Source organism: Dendropsophus ebraccatus, chromosome 10 (assembly GCF_027789765.1).
Source record: "Dendropsophus ebraccatus isolate aDenEbr1 chromosome 10, aDenEbr1.pat, whole genome shotgun sequence".
NCBI lineage: Eukaryota > Metazoa > Chordata > Amphibia > Anura > Hylidae > Dendropsophus > Dendropsophus ebraccatus.
In genome coordinates this window covers 104,760,995-104,778,162 of record NC_091463.1, presented here as the reverse complement: position 1 = coordinate 104,778,162, position 17,168 = coordinate 104,760,995, and the positions used below count along the sequence as shown (strand labels likewise).

At 40.2% G+C, this 17,168-nt stretch overlaps 1 protein-coding gene across 5 annotated transcripts in view; it reads left to right on the top strand.

Moving 5' to 3' along the window:
• Positions 1-17,168, top strand: part of DIAPH2 (diaphanous related formin 2) — a 984,664-nt gene that overhangs the window by 452,914 nt on the left and 514,582 nt on the right. For all 5 annotated transcript variants that reach the window (XM_069985741.1, XM_069985740.1, XM_069985739.1 and 2 more), the window contains 2 exons: positions 9,066-9,167; positions 13,627-13,721. In XM_069985741.1, the coding sequence (XP_069841842.1) occupies positions 9,066-9,167; positions 13,627-13,721 (197 nt within the window). The remainder of the gene's footprint in view (positions 1-9,065; positions 9,168-13,626; positions 13,722-17,168) is intronic.

Genomic DNA, 17,168 nt, shown 5'->3' with positions numbered 1-17,168 from the left:
CACAGCACTGTATTCTCTACCTGTAACACCACACAGCGCACTGTATACTCTACCTGTAACACCACACAGCACGCTGTATTCTCTACCTGTAACAGCACACAGCACACTGTATTCTCTACCTGTAACAGCACGCTGTATTCTCTACCTGTAACACCACACAGCACGCTGTATTCTCTACCTGTAACACCACACAGCACTGTATTCTCTACCTGTAACACCACACAGCACGCTGTATTCTCTAACTGTAACACCACACAGCACACTGTATTCTCTACCTGTAACACCACACAGCACGCTGTATTCTCTACCTGTAACACCACACAGCACGCTGTATTCTCTAACTGTAACACCACACAGCACACTGTATTCTCTACCTGTAACACCACACAGCACGCTGTATTCTCTACCTGTAACACCACACAGCACTGTATTCTCTCCCTGTAACACCACACAGCACACTGTATTCTCTACCTGTAACACCACACAGCACGCTGTATTCTCTACCTGTAACACCACACAGCACACTGTATTCTCTACCTGTAACACCACACAGCACGCTGTATTCTCTACCTGTAACACCACACAGCACTGTATTCTCTACCTGTAACACCACACAGCACGCTGTATTCTCTACCTGTAACACCACACAGCACTGTATTCTCTACCTGTAACACCACACAGCACTGTATTCTCTACCTGTAACACCACAGAGCACTGTATTCTCTACATGTAACACCACACAGCACACTGTATTCTCTACCTGTAACACCACACAGCACTGTATTCTCTACCTGTAACACCACAGAGCACTGTATTCTCTACCTGTAACACCACACAGCACGCTGTATTCTCTACCTGTAACACCACACAGAGCTGTATTCTCTACCTGTAACACCACACAGCACGCTGTATTCTCTACCTGTAACACCACACAGCACTGTATTCTCTACCTGTAACACCACACAGCACTGTATACTCTACCTGTAACACCACACAGCACGCTGTATTCTCTACCTGTAACACCACATAGCACGCTGTATTCTCTACCTGTAACACCACACAGCACGCTGTATTCTCTACCTGTAACACCACACATCGCTGTATTCTCTACCTGTAACACCACACAGCACTGTATTCTCTACCTGTAACACCACAGAGCACGCTGTATTCTCTACCTGTAACACCACACAGCACTGTATTCTCTACCTGTAACACCACACAGCACACTGTATTCTCTACCTGTAAAGCTGATATTGGAATAAAGGAAAGAACTTTTTGATTTTTTTTTTTCTTTTCATTTCCACGCACATATTGGGGGAGATTTATCAAACATGGTGAGTGGCTCAGTTGCCCCTAGCAACCAATCAGATTCTACTTTTCATTTCTCACAGACTCTTTGGAAAATGAAAGGTGGAATCTGATTGGTTGCCGGGGGCGACTGAGCCAGTCTCACTTTACACCATATCTGATAAATCTCCCCCATTATGATCAAGCATCATAACTACTATAATACTGCTCCTATATACAGGAATATACTACTATAATACTGCTCCTATATACAGGAATATACTACTATAATACTGCTCCTATATAGAGGAATATACTACTATAATACTGCTCCTATATACAGGAATATAACTACTATAATACTGCCCCTATATACAGGAATATAACTACTATAATACTGCTCCTATATACAGGAATATAACTACTATAATACTGCTCCTATATACAGTAATATAACTACTATAATACTGCCCCCTATATACAGGAATATAACTACTATAATACTGCTCCTATATACAGGAATATAACTACTATAATACTCCTCCTATATACAGGAATATACTACTATAATACTAATACTGCTCCTATATACAGGGATATACTACTATAATACTGCTCCTATATACAGGAATATACTACTATAATACTGCTCCTATATACAGCAATATACTACTATAATACTGCTCCTATATACAGGGATATACTACTATAATACTGCTCCTATATACAGGAATATACTACTATAATACTGCTCCTATATACAGCAATATACTACTATAATACTGCTCCTATATACAGGAATATACTACTATAATACTGCTCCTATATACAGGAATATAACTACTATAATACTGCTCCTATATACAGGAATATACTACTATAATACTGCTCCTATATACAGGAATATACTACTATAATACTGCCCCTATATACAGGAATATAACTACTATAACACTGCCCCTATATACAGGAATATAACTACTATAATACTGCTCCTATATACAGGGATATACTACTATAATACTGCTCCTATATACAGGAATATACTACTATAATACTGCTCCTATATACAGGGATATAACTACTATAATACTGCTCCTATATACAGGGATATACTACTATAATACTGCTCCTATATACAGGAATATACTACTATAATACTGCTCCTATATACAGGGATATAACTACTATAATACTGCTCCTATATACAGGAATATACTACTATAATACTGCTCCTATATACAGGGATATACTACTATAATACTGCTCCTATATACAGGGATATAACTACTATAATACTGCTCCCTATATACAGGAATATAACTACTATAATACTGCTCTCATATACAGGGATATAACTACTATAATACTGCTCCTATATACAGGAATATACTACTATAATACTGCTCCTATATACAGGGATATAACTACTATAATACTGCTCCTATATACAGGGATATACTACTATAATACTGCTCCTATATACAAGAATATACTACTATAATACTGCTCTTATATACAGGAATATAACTACTATAATACTGCTCCTATATACAGGGATATACTACTATAATACTGCTCCTATATACAGGAATATACTACTATAATACTGCTCCTATATACAGGGATATAACTACTATAATACTGCTCCTATATACAGGGATATACTACTATAATACTGCTCCTATATACAGGAATATACTACTATAATACTGCTCCTATATACAGGAATATACTACTATAGTACTGCTCCTATATACAGGAATATACTACTATAATACTGCCCCTATATACAGGAATATAACTACTATAATACTGCTCCTATATACAGGAATATACTACTATAATACTGCTCCTATATACAGGGATATACTACTATAATACTGCTCCTTTATACAGGGATATAACTACTATAATACTGCTCCCTATATACAGGAATATAACTACTATAATACTGCTCCTATATACAGGGATATAACTACTATAATACTGCTCCTATATACAGGAATATAACTACTATAATACTGCTCCTATATACAGGAATATTACTACTATAATACTGCTCCTATATACAGGGATATAACTACTATAATACTGCTTCTATATACAGGGATATAACTACTATAATACTGCTCCTATATACAGGGATATAACTACTATAATACTGCTCCTATATACAGGGATATAACTACTATAATACTGCTCCTATATACAGGAATATAACTACTATAATACTGCTCCTATATACAGGGATATAACTACTATAATACTGCTCCTATATACAGGGATATAACTACTATAATACTGCTCCTATATACAGGAATATAACTACTATAATACTGCTCCTATATACAGGGATATAACTACTATAATACTGCTCCTATATACAGGAATATACTACTATAATACTGCTCCTATATACAGGGATATAACTACTATAATACTGCTCCTATATACAGGGATATAACTACTATAATACTGCCCCTATATACAGGGATATAACTACTATAATACTGCTCCTATATACAGGAATATAACTACTATAATACTGCCCCCTATATACAGGAATATACACAGTGTACTCCTTTCCAACCGTCTTGCACCCCCGGTGCTCAGCCGAACATACCGCGGTGTATCCTGCATACTCATATCCGTGGGCCCATTGATACTGGATCATTGTCTGGTGGTGCGGGTCAGCTGTATCTTCCCCTCGCATAACTACTATAATACTGCCCCTATATACAGGAATATACTACTATAATACTGCTCCTATATACAGGAATATACTACTATAATACTGCTCCTATATACAGGGATATAACTACTATAATACTGCTCCTATATACAGGAATATAACTACTATAATACTGCACCTATATACAGGAATATACTACTATAATACTGCCCCTATATACAGGGATATACTACTATAATACTGCTCCTATATACAGGAATATACTACTATAATACTGCTCCTATATACAGGAATATAACTACTATAATACTGCTCCTATATACAGGGATATAACTTCTATAATACTGCTCCTATATACAGGAATATAACTACTATAATACTGCTCCTATATACAGGGATATAACTACTATAATACTGCTCCTATATACAGGAATATAACTACTATAATACTGCTCCTATATACAGGAATATACTACTATAATACTGCTCCTATATACAGGAATATACTACTATAATACTGCTCCTATATACAGGGATATAACTACTATAATACTGCTCCTATATACAGGAATATAACTACTATAATACTGCACCTATATACAGGAATATACTACTATAATACTGCTCTTACTCCTATAGATGAGTAAATTTACACATTCCTCTCTATAATACTAATAAGCGGTTGATGTTTTTCCCGACATCCGTCAGATCTTTCTGTGGAGACGTTATATATATATATATACATACAGTGGTGCCTTGACTTAAGAGTAACTTGATTTAAGAGCGTTTTGCAATAAGACCTCATAGTTTTTCAAAATTGTGACTTGGTTTAAGAGCATTGCTTTGATTTAAGAGCTCCTGGTATTGGGTGGGAGCGTGAGTGGGGGAGGGGCATGGTCTGCATAGTGGGGCCTACAGCACTGTACTCTGACCCAGGAAGTCTCCCTCATCTTCCAATTTATAGCAGATTCACTTCAGGCTGGGGCTTACATCAGGGGACAGGACTGTGGGGGTAATCTCTTTATAGCTTTAACCCCTCTCTCCCCGGACAGAGAGTGCTGCTATACTGTGTCCACATCTGCCCTGCTCATTCCTTGCAGTCTCTATCAGTCCTTGTGTTTCCCATCCTGTCCATTCCTGCTATAATGTGTTTGCACTAACACTCAGCTATAGACACTGCTGCTATAATGTGCTTGCACTCACACTCAGCTATACACACTGCTGCTATAATGTGCTTGCACTCACACTCAGCTATACACACTGCTGCTATAATGTGCTTGCACTCACACTCAGCTATACGGACTGCTGCTATAATGATTATAAAATGATTTTTGGGGTGTGGAACCAATTGTCTACATTTCAATGATTTCTTATGGAAAAATTTGCTTTGGTGTAAGAGTGGATTTGGATTACAAGCACGGTCCCGGAATGAATTATGCTCGTAATCCAAGGCACCACTGTATATTACTGTATTTAACAAGAACAATATCAGCGCTGCCTTCAATGTTCTAGAAATGTCCTTTGTTAGAGGAATTACATTTATTTCTTCTGCTTTCTCTTCCTGTGTAATTGTTCACTTGTTGTCATTGAGATTTAATAACATATACCGTATACGGCTGGGTTCACACTACGTATATATCAGTCAGTATTGTGGTCCTCATATTGCAACCAAAACCAGGAGTGGATTAAAAACACAGAAAGGATCTGATCACACACTGGTGAAATTGAGTGGATGGCCGCTATATAATGGCAAATAACGGCCATTATTTCAGCCGTTGTTTTTAAATAACAGCAAATATTTGCCATTAAATAGCGGCCATCCACTCAATTACACCAGTGTGTGAACAGAGCCTTTCTGTGTTTTCTATCCACTCCTGGTTTTAGTTGCAATATGAGGACCACAATACTGACTGATATATATGTAGTGTGAACCCAGCCTTACGGTGTAAAAACACCCCATACTATATACCAGTGTAATAACACACCTATACACCTCATACAATATACCAGTGTACGCACTACATGCACAGCCATACACACTACATACACAGCCATACACACTACATACACACTACATACACAGCCATACACAGCCATACACACTACATACACAGCCACACACACTACATACATAGCCATACACACTACATACACAGCCATACACACTACATACACAGCCATACACACTACATACACAGCCATACACACTACATACACAGCCATACACACTACATACACAGCCACACACACTACATACACAGCCATACACACTACATACACAGCCATACACACTACATACATAGCCATACACACTACATACACACTACATACACAGCCATACACACTACATACACAGCCATACACACTACATACACAGCCATACACACTACATACATAGCCATACACACTACATACACACTACATAAACAGCCATACACACTACATACACAGCCATACACACTACATACATAGCCATACACACTACATACACAGCCATGCACACTACATACATAGCCATATACACTACATACACAGCCATACACACCACATACACAGCCATACACACTACATACATACTACATACACAGCCATACACACTACATACATAGCCATACACACTACATACATAGCCATACACACTACATACACACTACATACACAGCCATACACACTACATACACAGCCATACACACTACATACATAGCCATACACACTACATACACAGCCATACACACTACATACATAGCCATATACACTACATACATAGCCATACACACTACATACACAGCCATACACACTACATACATACTATATACACAGCCATACACACTACATACACACTACATACATAGCCATACACACTACATACACAGCCATACACACTACATACACACTACATACACAGCCATACACACTACATACACAGCCATACACAGCCATACACACTACATACACAGCCATACACACTACATACACAGCCATACACACTACATTCATAGCCATACACACTACATACACAGCCATACACACTACATACACAGCCATACACACTACATACATAGCCATACACACTACATACATAGCCATATACACTACATACATAGCCATACACACTACATACACAGCCATACACACTACATACACAGCCATACACACTACATACACAGCCATACACACTACATACACAGCCATACACACTACATACACACTACATACACAGCCATACACACTACATACACAGCCATACACACAGCCATACACAGCCATACACACTACATACACACTACATACACAGCCATACACACTACATACACAGCCATACACACAGCCATACACAGCCATACACACTACATACACACTACATACACACTACATACACAGCCATACACACTACATACACAGCCATATACACTACATACATAGCCATACACACTACATACACAGCCATACACACTACATACACAGCCATACACACTACATACACAGCCATACACACTACATACACAGCCATACACACTACATTCATAGCCATACACACTACATACACACTACATACACACTAAATACACAGCCATACACACTACATACATAGCCATATACACTATATACACAGCCATACACACTACATACATAGCCATACACACTACATACACAGCCATACACACTACATACACAGCCATACACACTACATACACAGCCATACACACTACATTCATAGCCATACACACTACATACACAGCCATACACACTACATACACACTACATACACAGCCATACACACTACATACATAGCCATATACACTACATACACAGCCATACACACTACATACACACTACATACACAGCCATACACACTACATACACACTACATACACAGCCATACACACTACATACATAGCCATATACACTACATACACAGCCATACACACTACATACACACTACATACACAGCCATACACACTACATACATAGCCATACACACTACATACACAGCCATATACACTACATACATAGCCATATACACTACATACACAGCCATACACACTACATACACACTACATACACAGCCATACACACTACATACACAGCCATACACACTACATACACAGCCATACACACTACATACATAGCCATACACAGCCATACACACTACATACACAGCCACACACACTACATACATAGCCATATACACTACATACACACTACATACACAGCCATACACACTACATACATAGCCATACACAGCCATACACACTACATACACACTACATACATAGCCATACACAGCCATACACACTACATACACAGCCATACACACTACATACATAGCCATATACACTACATACACAGCCATACACACTACATACACACTACATACACAGCCATACACACTACATACACAGCCATACAAACTACATACACACTACATACATAGCCATACACAGCCATACACACTACATACACACTACATACACAGCCATACACACTACATACACAGCCATACACACTACATACATAGCCATACACACTACATACACAGCCATACACACTATATTCATAGCCATACACACTACATGCATAGCCATATACACTACATACACAGCCATACACACTACATACATAGCCATATACACTACATACACACTACATACACAGCCATATACACTACATACATAGCCATATACACTACATACACAGCCATACACACTACATACATAGCCATACACACTACATACATAGCCGTATACACTACATACATAGCCATACACACTACATACACACTACATACACAGCCATACACACTACATACACACTACATACACAGCCATACACACTACATACACAGCCATACACACTACATACACACTACATACACAGCCATACACACTACATACACAGCCATATACACTATATACATATCCATGTAGCCGCATACACTACATATAAGCAGGTTGGGACGTCTTTTCGAGCTGTCACTTTCCCTTTAAGTCTTTGATGAATAATTATCTATTGTTGTATCGTGTAACAATAAGATGGAGTTTATGGATAAATGTCGATATAATAAAATTCTCTCATTTTACAGTGAAGAAAACGTTACAAGAAGAAGAGGAGAGTAAACCGGTTATGGCCAAGAAGAAAGTGAAGGAGCTGAAAGTCCTGGATAGTAAAACGGCTCAGAATTTGTGTACGTATTGCGGCACTATTATATTATATTATATTACACCGCTTATGTCTCATAGATAACACCGCGGCCATAGAGAACCATAAGAACCGAGCCCGTCACCCAGGTCTGTACAAATAGCCGTCTGCCCCGGCACAGATGCCACCCTAGGTGACTGGTACCAGGGCCGGCACACGTGCAGCCTAATACACGGCTCCGGCACTGACCCGTAACAGCTAGGAGCATGTCTGTACCAGGGCCGGAACACATGCGGCATAATACACGACTCCAGCACAGATAGCATACACTGGCACAGATACCACACACTGGTACAGATACCATACAGATACCATACACTGGCACAGATACCACACACTGGCACAGATACCACACACTGACCCGGTAGTAATAGAGGCCGGTCACTGTATATAGGGTGTAGTAGAGGCCGGTCACTGTATATAGGGTGTAGTAGAGGCCCGGTCACTGTATATAGGGTGTAGTAGAGGCCCGTCACTGTATATAGGGGGTAGTAGAGGCCAGTCACTGTATATAGGGTGTAGTAGAGGCCCGGTCACTGTATATAGGGTGTAGTAGAGGCCGGTCACTGTATATAGGGGTGTAGTAGAGGCCCGGTCACTGTATATAGGGTGTAGTAGAGGCCGGTCACTGTATATAGGGGGTAGTAGAGGCCCGGTCACTGTATATAGGGGGTAGTAGAGGCCCGGTCACTGTATATAGGGTGTAGTAGAGGCCGGTCACTGTATATAGGGTGTAGTAGAGGCCGGTCACTGTATATAGGGTGTAGTAGAGGCCCGGTCACTGTATATAGGGTGTAGTAGAGGCCGGTCACTGTATATAGGGTGTAGTAGAGGCCCGGTCACTGTATATAGGGTGTAGTAGAGGCCCGTCACTGTATATAGGGGGTAGTAGAGGCCAGTCACTGTATATAGGGTGTAGTAGAGGCCCGGTCACTGTATATAGGGTGTAGTAGAGGCCGGTCACTGTATATAGGGGTGTAGTAGAGGCCCGGTCACTGTATATAGGGTGTAGTAGAGGCCCGGTCACTGTATATAGGGTGTAGTAGAGGCCAGTCACTGTATATAGGGTGTAGTAGAGGCCCGGTCACTGTATATAGGGTTTAGTAGAGGCCCGGTCACTGTATATAGGGTGTAGTAGAGGCCGGTCACTGTATATAGGGTGTAGTAGAGGCCCGGTCACTGTATATAGGGTGTAGTAGAGGCCGGTCACTGTATATAGGGTGTAGTAGAGGCCCGGTCACTGTATATAGAGTGTAGTAGAGGCCGGTCACTGTATATAGGGGTGTAGTAGAGGCCCGGTCACTGTATATAGGGTGTAGTAGAGGCCCGGTCACTGTATATAGGGTGTAGTAGAGGCCCGGTCACTGTATATAGGGTGTAGTAGAGGCCGGTCACTGTATATAGGGTGTAGTAGAGGCCCGGTCACTGTATATAGGGTGTAGTAGAGGCCCGGTCACTGTATATAGGGTGTAGTAGAGGCCCGGTCACTGTATATAGGGTGTAGTAGAGGCCGGTCACTGTATATAGGGTGTAGTAGAGGCCGGTCACTGTATATAGGGTGTAGTAGAGGCCGGTCACTGTATATAGGGGTGTAGTAGAGGCCGGTCACTGTATATAGGGTGTAGTAGAGGCCAGTCACTGTATATAGGGTGTAGTAGAGGCCGGTCACTGTATATAGGGTGTAGTAGAGGCCGGTCACTGTATATAGGGTGTAGTAGAGGCCGGTCACTGTATATAGGGGTGTAGTAGAGGCCCGGTCACTGTATATAGGGTGTAGTAGAGGCCGGTCACTGTATATAGGGTGTAGTAGAGGCCGGTCACTGTATATAGGGGGTAGTAGAGGCCCGGTCACTGTATATAGGGTGTAGTAGAGGCCGGTCACTGTATATAGGGGTTTAGTAGAGGCCCGGTCACTGTATATAGGGTGTAGTAGAGGCCGATCACTGTATATAGGGGTGTAGTAGAGGCCCGGTCACTGTATATAGGGTGTAGTAGAGGCCGGTCACTGTATATAGGGTGTAGTAGAGGCCCGGTCACTGTATATAGAGTGTAGTAGAGGCCGGTCACTGTATATAGGGGTGTAGTAGAGGCCCGGTCACTGTATATAGGGTGTAGTAGAGGCCGGTCACTGTATATAGGGGGTAGTAGAGGCCCGGTCACTGTATATAGGGGGTAGTAGAGGCCCGGTCACTGTATATAGGGTGTAGTAGAGGCCGGTCACTGTATATAGGGTGTAGTAGCGGCCGGTCACTGTATATAGGGTGTAGTAGAGGCCCGGTCACTGTATATAGGGTGTAGTAGAGGCCGGTCACTGTATATAGGGTGTAGTAGAGGCCGGTCACTGTATATAGGGTGTAGTAGAGGCCCGGTCACTGTATATAGGGTGTAGTAGAGGCCGGTCACTGTATATAGGGTGTAGTAGAGGCCGGTCACTGTATATAGGGTGTAGTAGAGGCCCGGTCACTGTATATAGGGTGTAGTAGAGGCCGGTCACTGTATATAGGGTGTAGTAGAGGCCCGGTCACTGTATATAGGGTGTAGTAGAGGCCGGTCACTGTATATAGGGGTGTAGTAGAGGCCCGGTCACTGTATATAGGGTGTAGTAGAGGCCGGTCACTGTATATAGGGGGTAGTAGAGGCCCGGTCACTGTATATAGGGGGTAGTAGAGGCCCGGTCACTGTATATAGGGTGTAGTAGAGGCCCGGTCACTGTATATAGGGTGTAGTAGAGGCCGGTCACTGTATATAGGGTGTAGTAGAGGCCGGTCACTGTATATAGGGTGTAGTAGAGGCCGGTCACTGTATATAGGGTGTAGTAGAGGCCGGTCACTGTATATAGGGGTGTAGTAGAGGCCGGTCACTGTATATAGGGTGTAGTAGAGGCCAGTCACTGTATATAGGGTGTAGTAGAGGCCGGTCACTGTATATAGGGTGTAGTAGAGGCCGGTCACTGTATATAGGGTGTAGTAGAGGCCGGTCACTGTATATAGGGGTGTAGTAGAGGCCCGGTCACTGTATATAGGGTGTAGTAGAGGCCGGTCACTGTATATAGGGTGTAGTAGAGGCCCGGTCACTGTATATAGGGGGTAGTAGAGGCCGGTCACTGTATATAGGGTGTAGTAGAGGCCGGTCACTGTATATAGGGTGTAGTAGAGGCCCGGTCACTGTATATAGGGTGTAGTAGAGGCCGGTCACTGTATATAGGGTGTAGTAGAGGCCCGGTCACTGTATATAGGGTGTAGTAGAGGCCGGTCACTGTATATAGGGTGTAGTAGAGGCCGGTCACTGTATATAGGGTGTAGTAGAGGCCGGTCACTGTATATAGGGTGTAGTAGAGGCCGGTCACTGTATATAGGGTGTAGTAGAGGCCGGTCACTGTATATAGGGGTGTAGTAGAGGCCGGTCACTGTATATAGGGTGTAGTAGAGGCCGGTCACTGTATATAGGGGGTAGTAGAGGCCGGTCACTGTATATAGGGGTGTAGTAGAGGCCGGTCACTGTATATAGGGTGTAGTAGAGGCCGGTCACTGTATATAGGGTGTAGTAGAGGCCGGTCACTGTATATAGGGTGTAGTAGAGGCCAGTCACTGTATATAGGGTGTAGTAGAGGCCGGTCACTGTATATAGGGTGTAGTAGAGGCCGGTCACTGTATATAGGGGGTAGTAGAGGCCCAGTCACTGTATATAGGGTGTAGTAGAGGCCCGGTCACTGTATATAGGGGGTAGTAGAGGCCCGGTCACTGTATATAGGGTGTAGTAGAGGCCCGGTCACTGTATATAGGGTGTAGTAGAGGCCGGTCACTGTATATAGGGGGTAGTAGAGGCCCGGTCACTGTATATAGGGGGTAGTAGAGGCCGGTCACTGTATATAGGGGGTAGTAGAGGCCCGGTCACTGTATATAGGGGGTAGTAGAGGCCCGGTCACTGTATATAGGGGGTAGTAGAGGCCGGTCACTGTATATAGGGTGTAGTAGAGGCCCGGTCACTGTATATAGGGTGTAGTAGAGGCCCGGTCACTGTATATAGGGTGTAGTAGAGGCCCGGTCACTGTATATAGGGGTGTAGTAGAGGCCGGTCACTGTATATAGGGTGTAGTAGAGGCCCGGTCACTGTATATAGGGTGTAGTAGAGGCCCGTCACTGTATATAGGTAGTAGTAGAGGCCAGTCACTGTATATAGGGTGTAGTAGAGGCCCGGTCACTGTATATAGGGTATAGTAGAGGCCCGGTCACTGTATATAGGGTGTAGTAGAGGCCCGGTCACTGTATATAGGGGGTAGTAGAGGCCCGGTCACTGTATATAGGGTGTAGTAGAGGCCGGTCACTGTATATAGGGGGTAGTAGAGGCCCGGTCACTGTATATAGGGGGTAGTAGAGGCCGGTCACTGTATATAGGGTGTAGTAGAGGACCTTTCCGTACTCATCCATTATGGTTTTACCTTCCAGCCATCTTCCTGGGATCCTATCGAATGTCGTATGAAGAAATAAAGAACATTGTCCTGGAAGTAGATGAAGAGAAACTATCAGAATCTTTAATACAGGTAGAAACACCACATGGTATCATATACTATATATAACCGTACATTATGTTATATCTACTCACTTATATGCTATTCCTGTATATAGGAGCAGTATTATAGATAGTAGTATATTCCTGTATATAGGAGCAGTATTATAGAAGTATATCCCTGTATATAGGAGCAGTATTATAGTAGTTATATTCCTGTATATAGGGGCAGTATTATAGTAGTTATATCCCTGTATATAGGAGCAGTATTATAGTAGTTATATTCCTGTATATAGGAGCAGTATTATAGTAGTTATATTCCTGTGTATAGGAGCAGTGTTATAGTAGTTATATCCCTGTATATAGGAGCAGTATTATGGTAGTTATATTCCTGTATATAGGAGCAGTATTATAGTAGTATATTCCTGTATATAGGGGCAGTATTATAGTAGTATATTCCTGTATATAGGAGCAGTATTATAGTAGTTATATTCCTGTATATAGGAGCAGTATTATAGTAGTTATATCCCTGTATATAGGAGCAGTATTATAGTAGTATATTCCTGTATATAGGAGCAGTATTATAGTAGTTATATTCCTGTATATAGGAGCAGTATTATAGTAGTTATATTCCTGTATATAGGAACAGTATTATAGTAGTTATATTCCTGTATATAGGAGCAGTATTATAGTAGTATATTCCTGTATATAGGAGCAGTATTATAGTAGTATATCCCTGTATATAGGGAGCAGTAATATAGTAGTTATATCCCTGTATATAGGAGCAGTATTATAGTAGTATATCCCTGTATATAGGAGCAGTATTATAGTAGTTATATTCCTGTGTATAGGAGCAGTGTTATAGTAGTTATATCCCTGTATATAGGAGCAGTATTATGGTAGTTATATTCCTGTATATAGGAGCAGTATTATAGTAGTATATTCCTGTATATAGGGGCAGTATTATAGTAGTATATTCCTGTATATAGGAGCAGTATTATAGTAGTTATATTCCTGTATATAGGAGCAGTATTATAGTAGTTATATCCCTGTATAAAGGAGCAGTATTATAGTAGTATATTCCTGTATATAGGAGCAGTATTATAGTAGTTATATTCCTGTATATAGGAGCAGTATTATAGTAGTTATATTCCTGTATATAGGAGCAGTATTATAGTAGTTATATTCCTGTATATAGGAGCAGTATTATAGTAGTATATTCCTGTATATAGGAGCAGTATTATAGTAGTATATCCCTGTATATAGGAGCAGTATTATAGTAGTATATCCCTGTATATAGGGAGCAGTAATATAGTAGTTATATCCCTGTATATAGGAGCAGTATTATAGTAGTATATTCCTGTATATAGGAGCAGTATTATAGTAGTTATATCCCTGTATATAGGAGCAGTATTATAGTAGTTATATCCCTGTATATAGGAGCAGTATTATAGTAGTTATATTCCTGTATATAGGAGCAGTATTATAGTAGTTATATTCCTGTATATAGGAGCAGTATTATAGTAGTTATATTCCTGTATATAGGAGCAGTATTATAGTAGTTATATTCCTGTATATAGGAGCAGTATTATAGTAGTTATATTCCTGTATATAGGAGCAGTATTATAGTAGTTATATTCCTGTATATAGGAGCAGTATTATAGTAGTATATCCCTGTATATAGGAGCAGTATTATAGTAGTTATATTCCTGTATATAGGAGCAGTATTATAGTAGTATATCCCTGTATATAGGGGGCAGTATTATAGTAGTTATATTCCTGTATATAGGAGCAGTATTATAGTAGTTATATCCCTGTATATAGGAGCAGTATTATAGTAGTATATTCCTGTATATAGGAGCAGTATTATAGTAGTTATATTCCTGTATATAGGAGCAGTATTATAGTAGTTATATTCCTGTATATAGGAGCAGTATTATAGTAGTATATTCCTGTATATAGGAGCAGTATTATAGTAGTATATCCCTGTATATAGGAGCAGTATTATAGTAGTATATCCCTGTATATAGGGAGCAGTAATATAGTAGTTATATCCCTGTATATAGGAGCAGTATTATAGTAGTATATTCCTGTATATAGGAGCAGTATTATAGTAGTTATATCCCTGTATATAGGAGCAGTATTATAGTAGTTATATTCCTGTATATAGGAGCAGTATTATAGAAGTATATCCCTGTATATAGGAGCAGTATTATAGTAGTTATATTCCTGTATATAGGAGCAGTATTATAGTAGTTATATTCCTGTATATAGGAGCAGTATTATAGTAGTTATATTCTTGTATATAGGAGCAGTATTATAGTAGTTATATTCCTGTATATAGGAGCAGTATTATAGTAGTATATCCCTGTATATAGGAGCAGTATTATAGTAGTATATCCCTGTATATAGGGAGCAGTAATATAGTAGTTATATCCCTGTATATAGGAGCAGTATTATAGTAGTATATTCCTGTATATAGGAGCAGTATTATAGTAGTTATATTCCTGTATATAGGGGGCAGTATTATAGTAGTATATCCCTGTATATAGGAGCAGTATTATAGTAGTTATATCCCTGTATATAGGAGCAGTATTATAGTAGTTATATTTCTGTATATAGGAGCAGTATTATAGTAGTTATATTCCTGTATATAGGAGCAGTATTATAGTAGTTATATTCCTGTATATAGGAGCAGTATTATAGTAGTTATATTCTTGTATATAGGGGGCAGTATTATAGAAGTATATCCCTGTATATAGGAGCAGTATTATAGTAGTTATATTCCTGTATATAGGAGCAGTATTATAGTAGTTATATTCCTGTATATAGGAGCAGTATTATAGTAGTTATATTCTTGTATATAGGGGGCAGTATTATAGTAGTTATACTCCTGTATATAGGAGCAGTATTATAGTAGTTATATTCCTGTATATAGGAGCAGTATTATAGTAGTTATATTCCTGTATATAGAAGCAGTATTATAGTAGTTATATTCCTGTATATTCAGGTTAGCATATCAGAATAAATCTTTTCCTTTTAATCTTCTGCAATGTTTTATGTATGGGAGATGAGTTGCTCTTTAGTATTAGTGCGGATCCTCTGATATCAGGGCACAGCTTCCCAGATGTCACAGGTGATGAGGTTGTTTGGGGGTTATTGAGGGTCCTTCTATCTCCTATCAGCACTTAGCATACACCTGTATGTAATACCGTATAGCCGTGTTCCGTGTTGTGACCCCGCCATTGCAGCGATCCTCCTGTTCTCTATCGCCGTCCGGCTTACTCACTCTTGTCAGGCTTAATATTTCTTCCAATTCAGAATGAAAAGGAAACAGATAGATGAAGGTAATTAAATTGTCAGCCTGACAGGGATAGACTATATTTTACTGATAACTTGTTTCATCTTACAACAAAAAAAAAAATTCAATTACTTTGTGTTGTGCGGGCGCGGAGGATCCGGGGACGGCTTTATGTATGGC